General features: G+C 33.1%; 3 protein-coding genes across 3 annotated transcripts in view; 2 read left to right on the top strand and 1 right to left on the bottom strand.

Annotated features, from left to right (window-relative positions):
- The window catches only part of LOC129795977 (prostaglandin reductase 1-like), a 211,683-nt gene that overhangs the window by 1,931 nt on the left and 197,361 nt on the right, over positions 1 to 12,391 (top strand). The window lies entirely within an intron of this gene.
- Positions 1 to 12,391, top strand: part of LOC129795967 (uncharacterized) — a 50,733-nt gene that overhangs the window by 12,176 nt on the left and 26,166 nt on the right. The window lies entirely within an intron of this gene.
- On the bottom strand, positions 4,666 to 7,155 carry LOC129795974 (facilitated trehalose transporter Tret1-like). Its single transcript, XM_055837565.1, has 4 exons — positions 7,034 to 7,155; positions 6,600 to 6,963; positions 6,113 to 6,444; positions 4,666 to 6,054 (listed from the first exon to the last, which is right to left on the bottom strand). The coding sequence occupies exons 1-4, from the start codon at positions 7,086 to 7,088 to the stop codon at positions 5,366 to 5,368; spliced, it is 1,440 nt and encodes a 479-aa protein (XP_055693540.1). The 5' UTR covers positions 7,089 to 7,155; the 3' UTR covers positions 4,666 to 5,365.

Below are 12,391 nucleotides of genomic sequence, written 5' to 3'. Positions count from 1 at the left end.
TATATACAGTCGTGCTCTCGTGGTAGGACCGTCGTCAAAATGACTTCTCCGCGGTAAAACGGCTTCAGAATGAGGAATTTTTCCTTCACAAAAGAGGAATTTAAAATGGAATACAGTCGTGCTCTCGTGGTAGGACCGTCGTCAAAATGACTTCTCCGCGGTAAAACGGCTTCAGAATGAAGTATTTTGCCTTCGCAGTGGGACAATTAGTACTATTGGAAAGGTAGGATACTAATTGTCCCACTGTGAAGGAAAAATTCCTCATTCTGAAGCCGTTTTACCGCGGAGAAGTCATTTTGACGACGGTCCTACCACGAGAGCACGACTGTATTCCATTTTAAATTCCTCTTTTAAGGTTCATCAAGAAATTTTTCCGATGAAATAAAAAAAAATGGAAGAGACAGTTGAAATTCAACTCGAGATCATTTTCAACATTAAATCTCTTCCGCGACGCCCGAGACTTGATCGTAATCTGCAAGAAAGAAATAAACAAGAAGAATTTCATATGACGATGTAATATCCTCACACTATGTGAGAAGTGAAAATTAACAAAGTACAAAAAAAAAAGAATAATAAAATTATGTTGCGATCACAAAAATGATTAATGATCACTTGATCAGGCTGTAATTGTCATAATTTGATGTGTGGATGGTGATTGCGTAGGAAAAAAAAATAAGTTGCAGAAATGATGAAAAAAAGCGTAAACATAAATATATGATCAAAACAAACACAAAAGAGGTAAATAATATTTCTTAATTTGTGCATAGAGATCGCGACTACCGCTACGGCAGGCAATTTCCTTAACTAGTTATTAAAATGTAACAATTTGAACGATATACATCTGATCGAACACAATCGCTCCATTGAAGGGATTAAAGTGGGTCATACACGTTGTTTAATTGGTCATTCATCAATTTTATTCCTATATTAGCAAACGAGATTGCGCGGGCTTTTTTGCAGATGAAAAGAATATAATAGCAAAAATGAAGTTCAAAATCTATGCGGTGCACTGGCGAAGCCATTACACACGTACCACAAGTTCATTTAAGAATGGTTATTTGGGAGTTTTGTGTGCTTTATTTTCCCTTATTTTCTCACAATCTCCCCTTTTTAGCTTTTATAAAAGTTTGTAAAGTTTGAAAAAATTGCAAAAAAAAATCTGAGATAAAGTGCTAAAATTAAGAAAACTCAATCGCCTTGTAGTATTTGCCATCCGGGTAAAATATTGAACATAAAATACGCGATATTTTTACTTGCTTAACAATTTACCCGGCCGGCTATTTTTCTACGTAAGCGTGTAGATTAATACGTTAATTGTACAACTCTTTTAAATCCTCAATGAATTTTTAGCTCTCTTCTATGTAACTCAGACATCTTTAAAAAATCAGATCATATGCTGATAATGTAAAGTATGTAATAAATCATGGTCCGGCCGGGTAAACATTTTCAAGAAGAGTTTTTTTACACGTCACGTAAAAAAGTAATAAAAATCGAGCCTTTAGTAGATTCTCCCTACGAACATTTTAGGCTACCCATCTTCATTCCAATGCAACTTTAAACATTCTTGTGCAATTTTAATAAAATATTTATATTCAACATCGTTGATTTTTTTGCATACCAGAGACATGATCATTTTATTGTTTCCAACTGACCGTCAAAGTAAATTAATTGACATTGCTCATAGGAGATTGTCCGACAGTTTCTCTGTTGTATGCACAATAATTCACCTGGAATTGTTTCAATATAATCCGCGCGCGCGGTGAGCTACTTTTTGTCCCACAATTGTGTAAACTGGCAAAGAGACCATCTTTGGTCAAAATGATTTTGTTCTCTTCGCATCTAAAGCACATATAAAAGAGAACATCGTGAGTATTGTTAGTAATTCGATTTGAGAAGATGTTAAACGGGAAAAAAATAAAATGGGTAAACGACACATGTGGTGTCAAGCCATTTCACGATTCCCTGCTGATATTTTTGCAAAATATATAATCACATTGTTGTGCAGAAGAGACTCTCAGAGATGCACGAGATTGATTAAAAAATCTGCACTCAATCACCGCGTTTTGTATTGTGTACTTTCACCCACACAGAAAAAGATGGGAAAATGCCAATGCGAAGACACATCAGTCACTCTCAGGAAGAAGAATTAAAAGAAAAGAGAGGAAAAGTTGGGAAATTTTCATTCATTTTTGTGCAAAATGTAGGCTTTGAGATCATGAAAAGTGCAGTGAGTAAATTTATTCTGACTTTCGTTTTACTTGCACACTTTTTTTTGCATAGATAAATATTAAGAAATGAATATTTTACTTTATACTGAATATACTTTATAGCTGAATTTTAGTTCTTAAATCTTATTAAACGACGATTTTTTACACTTTTATTTGGTTAAATTGAGCCTGAAGAAGGTTACTCAAGTTACCGAAATGTCAGAAGAAATGCTAAACATTTCCTTTCTATTTCAAATCGATCAACTGAAAAAAAAATTTGCCTTCTTTGTAAAAGGCATTGAAACATTCATTATAAGTTCTTCATTTAATGACTTCAATCATCTTTTATAAATGAATTATCAAATCTCTTCTCGTTCCTTTCTCGCAAAACTTTTCGCATCCACAGCTAACCCTTTCAATGGGTAATAGAAGAGAAAATGCGACACAAAGTTCACGTCAATTTCCATACTTAATAAATTATATTTTAACTCTTTTGCGCGAGCACATTAACATCATGCAACTTCCTCACAATCACCACACGATTGGGTTTACCTTTTACAATAAAATTGAAAAAGGTAAAATGCAAAGAGCAATTTATGCCACTACTATATTTTTCTTCTCATCTCTCCTATTGAGATCTATGTGTTGTGTGTACCTATCAAAAGAAGGCAAAGGAAATGAGAGATGTGCACGATCATGAATTTCTCATCGCGCCTAAATTTCATTAATAACTTCTTCATGTGTGCACACAAGATTGGACACTGTTGGTCATAATCGTGGTTGATCTGCTGTTCTCTAAGACGAAATGAAAGGTCATTAACAGATCCGGCATTTTTTCTCCTCTTTATTGTCCATTTCTTCATCGTACACCCGGGGAGAAGCTTATAATGCTAATTGAGAGCCCAAAAAATTGAATGGCATCCACTCACTTTTTTTTAGCACTCAACGCGATTCAATTTGTTACAAAACTTCAATAACAGGCAATTTTCAATTTTTGAGTGTTTCACGCAAATTTTTAATTGAATTTTGCATCATCAGAAAAAATAATAATGTGGAAGACTGAATTGAAGATTTTGCTTAACCCTTTTGGGACAGGTATGAAGCATAAGTGTGATAATGTTCCGAATAGTCTACATATAAGAAAAAATCTTAAAGATCTTTTCTTTAAGGTTCTTTTGATTTTTTTTCATTAAAATTTTTGACCTAAATAGAGACTTTTAGTTTCAGGTCTGAAGAAGCTGGAACATTTTTTTTTCAAAGTACATTAATTAATTAATTAATTAATTAAATTATTTTTTTTTAAATCCTGTTAGCATATATGACCTAATTGTCGTAAAAGGTTAAAATATTTTTTTTAGAACAGCCTAATTAAAATTTAAGCCCCGTAAAAATGATTTTTTTGAGAAGTGTAAAAATATTCTTAAAATTGTATTGAATTCTTTTAAATTTAGAAATATTTTTTTACACACTTTTGCAAGATTTAAATTTTAATCAAGCTATTCTACAAAATAAATAGTTTAACCCTTTCACGACTATAAGGTCATATGCTAGCAGATAATAATTTTTTTTTAAATTAATTAATTCAAATAATCAATTAAATAATTAAAGAAATTGAGGGTTAGACAAACAAATTAATACAGCATTTTGGGGTTAAAATCAATGACGTTTCGGTTTAATTAAAAGCTTCATCAGGTGCTATAGAAAATTAACTTACATTAAACAAACATCTTACATAAGTAATAAAATAATTGGCTAGACATTAAATCTTGCATGAAATCAATGAATATTCCAAAAGGGGTTTATTCACTTTTATTTATTAGAAAGTTAAAAAAATATATTTTTGATAAAAAAAAACTTTTTCAAGTTAAAAAAAAAACATTGAGAAATCTGAGGAAAACTAAAGATTTAGCTTAAAAAATGCAAAAGCTCAGAAATAGAGCTTTAATAAATTTTCCTGCGATTCAAACGAATTTTCCAATGAAAATAGAGATATTAAAAATATCCACAAGGGAAATATACATATTTTTACCACGCTGTCTTACAATATCCAAATTTTAAATTAACAATGTCACACTTTAATCAGCAATCTCGTGAATTTGATGAGAAAACAAGGGGGAAATTACTTAATTCTTTTACAATTATGCTTGATATAAAATTAGAGGATAACCCATTGTTGGAGTGACAGTTAGGAAAAATCCAAATTGGTGAGAGAGTGACTACACAGTTAATTTTTGATTATATAAAAATAAAAACTCCTAACTTACTTACTAGCATAGAGATATAGAAGCAATGTACAATTGCTTGGTCTCTCGGTGTGATGTAAAATAATCACGGGAGTGAGAAAAGTTGAAAAAGAATAAATTAACATCATCCTCTATCGAACAATCTGGACGAATGTCGTGGAAAGTTAATGAGATCAGCAAATACATACGGGTTGAAAGACAAAACAAGAAGCATCTCGTTGTGATTTATTGTGCAATAAAATTGTGAATAAATGTGTTATATGATATTGAGAAGACAGCGCCGTGTAATCACATAAATTGTCTCTAAATGCTGTGCGTAAGTGCATCAATGTGAAGTATTGAGAGGCAGCCAACTTCTTTTTTTTTCATCTTCACGCATTTCTCACTGGATGGACACACATATTTCCTTGTTAAATCTCCCATATCGCAGATGCATGCGCAAAGGGGTGTTATTAAAGTTATGCGAGAGACGCGCATGGAAGTATAATTAAATATTCACAAAAATAATATGTGTGCACACACATTGCATAATGTGAAAATGTTTTTTTGTTGTTGTAAAAATGCAGAAATTATCGATTTCAGGTGCTATAGTAGGTATATATACCCACCTATTTCATAATTTATTATCGAAGATATCTTCATAAAATTGAATGATTATGCTATACGCGAGGGTTAAGTGAATCCAATTGTACTGTGGCGAATTGAAAAATTCTCACCACGATAAAATAAGCAAAAGCCAGAGAAATTTTTATTGCAAATAAGTAATGTGAATACCCGGAAAAAATTAAACATACCTACCTAATTATTCTATGTTTCAATTCTTATAATTAATCATTTTATATTTAGATGATTTTAATGCATTTTTATGAAGAATCAATAAGCTAAAAAATTATTTATTAAAAATCAAATTAAAAATTATATTGATGAAGTAATATCTTGCGATGGTGCACAATTAAATCTTCCTGGTAGTCTACATCTGAGTGAATTCACGATGTCACTGTAGCTTTTATTATGTAGCTCAGGAAGAAAGATAAATATGAAAATAGCACCAAAAAGGCACCATAAACCCATGGCAGACATAACCATGGAATTCCCAATTGTATCCACTAAATAGAGGTAGTACTGTACTGTGAAGAAGGCCACAACGAGACCTAGAATATTGAGGAACCCTAACACTGAACCACGAATTTTAACTGGAAGAACCTGCGAGGAGGTACTCATGGAGAGATTATTAATGGCAATGGAAGGGATAACAACAACAAGGACAATACAGGTGACAAAAGACCACGTGTAAGGAATCATATCGAAATCATTTTCGTGAAGAAAGTAATGAGCAGCTGCACCGAAGAAACTCACAATGCTAGCAAGGTAAAAGAACAAGAAAGATCGACGAACTTTGAAAAATCGAATAACATAAATAGCTGCCATGCATCCAATAACTTGTAAAACGCAGATAATGTTGTCCGTCAAGGAGACATCAACTGGGATAGCGGCATCATTGAGCATAGATGCTGTAAAGGCTGTTGTGAGGCGAATTCCCGTGAAGTTTATATTGCTCGTCATAACGAAGGTTATAATGATGGCCAGGATGGTTGTTGGGTCCTCTACAATGAAATTATTCTTTTAATAAAACAGAAAGACAGAAGTCCTTAAAGTCCTTACTGAAGTCTTTGATGGTAATCTTGCTGTTGGGATTCCGAAGACTGATTACCTTCTTCATATCATCAAATTCCGAAGCAGTTTCCACCGGAAATGGTTGATCCTTACCCACACCTCGGTAGAATTTGAGAGATTTCTCCGCATCTTCTGACCTATTTCGCAAAAGAAGATATTCCGGTGTATCTGGGAACATCAAGAAGCATCCAATGAAGATAACAGCGCTCCCAATTGAGATAGAAGGGACAACGTAGAATCCAAATGTTGTCAATCCTTTCCCTACCAAATGGCCAATGTTGCAACTAAGACCAAAAAAGTTCCCAAGAGTTGTCCTTAGACTATAAATAAATTATTCAAATTGTTGAATATCCAACGAAACTTTAAAAGCGAATAAATCCAGTTAGAACTTCAGAAGATTCTCAAGTTTCTCAAGTAAATATTTACTTAAGCTATAGAGATAAGAACTTCAGACGAAAATTAAACAGAATCTCACCTTTTTTGAGTAATTTCAGCTATAAAAATGGGTAGAATGACAAATGTAGCACCTGTGATGAATCCACTAAATATTCTTGAGATAAAGAGAAGAAGGGGAGTTTTTGCGAAGATAATTAAGGAATTTCCAATAAGTTGAGACATCATGGAAATGATGAGACTCCACTTCCTCCCAATTGCATTTGCCAACCATCCTGCTGAGAAGGAACCAAGAATGGCACCGATATACAGCAAGGATGTCATCAGGGATACCTGTTCCTTTGTCATTGGACCACTCTCGAGGGGAGTTTCATCCGACAGGAATAATGTGATCATTGGGGATGTCCATGCTGTGTAGATACCAGCAAGAAATTCCGTAAAGCACGCTATAATGGCACATAATCACAAGAATCAACCTCCATGAACAATTTAGTGGATTTATGGGTAAAAATTCACCAATTGCAGCCACAAAAATTTGAACACATCTTCCTCTATTTATCGTACAAATCATCTTTTCACCTCTTCTAGCAAAATTGGACTGATTTCTCCGGACAAATGTTGAGAATAATTTGCTTGTGAGAATTAACTGATAATGAAAGTTTGCACGAGATTGCGTTCTAGAATTTGTGAGATTTTCTTTTGAGAGGTACAATGACACTTCAGAACACTGATAAAGCTTTCAGTTTCAGTCTCTTAACGGAATTTTTTAAAATTATTGTAAGATTTAAACCTTAATGGTTGACTTAATACAGGAAGTTCAGATTTCAGATCAAAAATTTTATTTTAAAGCTAAAAGTTATAATTATTCATTTCATTTATTTTTTATTTCAATAAAAAAATCAAAAAAGTAAAATCAACACATTAATAAATCAAAAAACATTTCTCAGGCATCCCCTGAAGCACAAAAAAAAAGTCTTAAAGGAGAAGAAGAAGAAAAAAAGAGTGAAATGGAATAAATGGCAATTGTATGATATTGCGGTGATCTCTTCAACTTCTTGGAGCAAACTATTACGGAGCTTAATTACACATCCATGCTGTGATTTTTTAATCATTTTCTTAATATTCCAATTAAAATGTTGATTGTCGTTCAATTATTCACCACCACCGGGTGAGGAGAGTCTTTAACTCTCTTTAGAAAGAAAACTCATCTCAATCCCCGGAATTGAATACTAAATTGTCCATCGGCACGGATTACAGAGTAGCAGAGAGGCTGGGAATTATATCATCGTGGATACCTATGTGGATATTAAAGCTCTCTCGCAGTATAAAATGATATCTTAAACGGCTTTTTCCTTATACTTAATAGGGGTACATTACATTATAATGTAAAAAAAAATGTTACAGCACCTTGGCGAAGCTCACGAAGACATCTCCGGTGCATCGCGTGGCGTGAAGGAATGACAAATTGACTTGCCTAATTAATTTATTATGCATAAATTCATCATTTCTTTTGCGTGCATATTAAATGCAACTTATAGGAGCAAAATTGTAATTACAAACTGCAAAAATTGCAGTGGTTCAATACGTAGGGGAGGACGTACCAATTTGGACAATTTTGCATCAACTATTTCTCAATACGCGTAGGACCTCAGACATAGACACTTATGGACAAAATTGAGGTATTAAATAAACGTGAAAATATAGCCAAAACTAAAGGAGTTTAGTCACTTTTGCGTTGGAAAATTCCGTATTTGGAATAAGAAATTCAATCGTGAAAAAACAATCATGAAGATATTGAAAGAGACTTCTCACTTTACGTTGAAATCACCTACGAGAAAAGCCAAAAAATATTTACCTAAAAACACAAAGAATGACGTCACTATTGCTTTTTTTGGCCAATTTAAAACTCAAAGGTCAGAATTACTCCGTTGTCCCCTATACATATTGATCACAAAATTGGAAATCTATACCAGAGGGGGAAGTTTAAAATATGGGCAGTCGTCACACAAGAGCTGAGCATTATGTATGTATGTTGGAAAAGAAATTATCCACATCGTATGATAAGAATTCAATTAGACACAATATAAATTTTCCGTGAAATTATCATTTCACTTCGTCTCTCCTCACTCGGATATATATCAGCATAAATGATGCCTCTGAGGCAATTTTAGCAGAAAATTGCGTGCTTCGACTCAATAAAATTTTTAATAAATTCTATTTATAGTGTCATTCGATATTACTTTAATACCCTTTTAGCGTAATATAAATTTTAAATCAATATAAAATATACATAGTTTGAGGTTCTTTTTTTTCACTTCATAAATGCACATATTTGTATGTTTCTGAATTAAAGAAAATATATAAATACGACATACGGTGGTACAGTGTAATAAAAGATTATACCTTATCTCACACTTCTTCCTCTTTGAACTGACCAACGGACGATGAAAAATTATTTACTTTTAAATCGTTTTATTTAAATATTCATACACAATTTATTCAAAATGATGCAAGTGCATTTTGTAATGAGAGAGTATTATTTATAAATTTAATATTTCCTTATTGAAATGGATTTGTAGCTTGTACGACTGTACGGAGGGCTTAAGCAAATTTTAAACCATCACTACTAAGAGTGAATTAATTGATATGGATTATTATGCCAATATCCCATTACTACAAATACATCCCTAATAATTTTCCTAATTGCTCAAATCACTTAAAGAGTTCACAAAGTATTGATTTTTCTCTTAAACTTTCTTTTTAATTAAATCATTCGATTAAGTTCAAAGTGCTTAATGAGAATATTACGAGGGGTATGTAGAGTGTTTTAGTTGCACTGCTTTAATTAAAATTTTCTATAAATTCTCACTTTATTTGAGCACTAATAATTATTTCCAGACAACATTGACAGTTCTTCCTACATTGGTAGATGATTTCCCACGTTTATAATCAGTTTCATATGCAGAAAATATTTTTTTTACATGAAAAGTCACAAATAATTACACGTATCAAAAAAATAACCCGGCTGGTCTAAACTTCTTTGCATTTTTATAGTTTTTTGTTTCCAATTCATTTTTTTTCAAAATTTTCCGAAGAAAAATGATTAAATAAACAATTAATGGCGTTCAATTTGCCAAGATGTGTTAAGGGAGCTTTTTTTCATCAGCTCAAGTGTTGCGTTAACAGAAAAATGCATTCATGAATAATTAAAGTATACCTACGTAAAGACTTTTTTATTCAAAGCCCTTTTTTTTTTAAATCGAAAGCATTTCTCTTGCGTATTTATATAGATATAAAATTGTTGCATATTAAAAGGCACAAACCATCAGTCATGATTGAATTATTGACTGGCAAGATCCAACTGACACTTCTCAATTAATACATTATGTACTCCAACTTATGCAATGCCAGACAAAAAGACATCAACAAAATACCTATACGATCATTGGTAATGCTAAAGAAATTTATCAGATATGATGTTTCCGGATGCCAAATGGCTTTTGAGGTACGCAGCCGGTGTCGCAGCAAGAGGTCAGCATATGGGGGTCATGTTAGAAATTTTGTACATATCACGAAAGACATCGAGCGCGACTCCCTGTCGTCACGATGCGCGAGGATTGTGTCGAGTGCGCCGGAGTGAAATGTTAATTTGTCAACAATATTTTGTGAATGAACTGAATTATTGGCAAAAATACCCCACTGATGATGGCAAAAATTCATAAAATAAATCTCATATTTATTTTGACTTGGAACATGCGGCGAAGTTGTCTATATTAGTTTGATAGTTTGAAGGAAATTATCATTTTGTTGTCTCTGAGAAATTATTTACATTCAATTTGTGACACTTTTGCGTGTATTTTATTTATTACACCCGTTTAAGTAATATACCTCCCCCTACGCGCCCCCTCGTCCCATTTCAAATACTTTTTCCGTAACAAAATGCAATTACCCTTCAGTCACGCCAATTGATCATCTCTCCATCTCTTCCCCTATTCGCGCATTTCTTGAAATGAAAATTTTCACACCTAATGCACATATGTATATAAATCAGTACGACCTTTGCCACGCATGATAATTTCTCTTAATTAACCCAAACACTTTTCTCTTCCTCCTTTTGGGGAGTTTTGCAGCAACCGCAAAGGCTGCAACCATAACTTGTCGCCACATCTGCAGCAATGCATTTAGAGATTTAAAATATCGCCATGTGATGTAAAAGTAAATCAACGGGGAGGTGCCTATATATTTTTTTTCTGAATGGAGTATTTAAAAAAAGGCTATGCAATTGAGAATTTTGGGACATTGACTATTTTTGTTAATCTTTGATTAATTCTTTGGGTTCTCTATTTTGTTACTTTGTGAATGTTTATTCGGTAAAACACAATTAAGAAGCTTTCTGAGAAGATTAATTCTTAGTATGCTTTGACATCCGACTTGTTGGATGCATTATTGTACGTTCATCAGGTCAATAAAAAAGGGAATTTATAAAAAAAAATGTTATAACCACTTTGGGATTTAAATATTTTATTAACTGAGCTAAAAGATTCCGTTTTAATTTTAAAATTCTATAACTTGTTGAGAAAAACCTTTTTATCACACCCCCTAGACCTGATGAAGAAGGATATCAGTCTACGAAATGTCAGTTATTAGCTAAAAAAAATTGAAATGAAAAAGCCCATTAAAAGTAAAATTTATCTCAATAACAAACCCCGTAGCGAGGAGTTCAAAAAAATCGTAATGTTAACAAGAAAATGCGAAAAAACTATAATGAAAGCTCAAAGAGCTTAAACATAAAAGTTCCACACAATCCCTTTTGGCTTGTTAACATTAATTCATATTATGCGGTGTGTCTTCAAACTATGTCATGCTCAAGCCATATTTACTTGAAGACTTATTATGCCATTTCTTCAAGAAGTTTTTGCCTATACCTTTACCATTTGAAATATTAAAATCTTTAACAGACATCCGCTGACTTCTCACAGAGCCCTCTCCCATAGTATTGAGCTCTTTTAAAATAATTCCAATTTGACATTTTAATGTTCACAAATCTGTGCATTTTGCATTTCATCGTATTGTCGCATTTCATTTACCTACATATCGATGGATGTTTGTCTTTTTTTTCCTTCTTCTTCACTTCATTGCCCCAAACGACGACAAGAGAGATGTATTGAAATTTATGCAAATGCGATGCTGGCGATACGGTTAAGGAGATAAATCAAAAGATATATCGAATTGAACAAATCACAAAATGTTTTTCACATTACACTTCATGCTTTTCTTCACCATGGAATTTATATTCCTTCTCCCTTACTCTCTACCCCACCCTCCCCTATGTGGCCCCCTTTCAGCACGCAACATTATGCAATTAAGCCTTTCTTTGAGTGTGGAAATTTTACATGCGCTCTCTGCCATAAGAGAGATGATCCCCACAATGATGATTCCTGGCTTGGGGGCATGTGGAGCTTGACAGAAAATTGTTGGTGAAAGAAGACAAATAAAGTGCAATATGCAAATTTTAAGCTTGAAAAAAAGAAAGAAATCAAACCTCAAATGGAAGTATTGAACCTCAGTGTCTGATCTTAAACCAGTTGGTGGGATTATTGCTCTTTTGCAGATCCGGACAGGGCGATGTGATTCACTATATATTCTTCTAAGCAAAATTCACCGTGAAACCGACATGGTGGGCTAATCTCACCATGACCGTCGTTTTCACTATCCACGTCCAAGGGCCGATAAATTAATCACAAGCTCTTGTAAAAGAAAGTAAAGGCAGGAAATTGATTAATTAGGATAAAATTTCTGAAATTTCTTAGATATTTCATAATTTTAGAGAGTAAAATAAAAGTTTTGAAGCTTTTTTCAATTGTACCTAATTTA

This window comes from Lutzomyia longipalpis, chromosome 4 (assembly GCF_024334085.1).
Source record: "Lutzomyia longipalpis isolate SR_M1_2022 chromosome 4, ASM2433408v1".
Lineage (NCBI taxonomy): Eukaryota > Metazoa > Arthropoda > Insecta > Diptera > Psychodidae > Lutzomyia > Lutzomyia longipalpis.
This window is presented reverse-complemented; position numbering and strand designations above follow the sequence as displayed.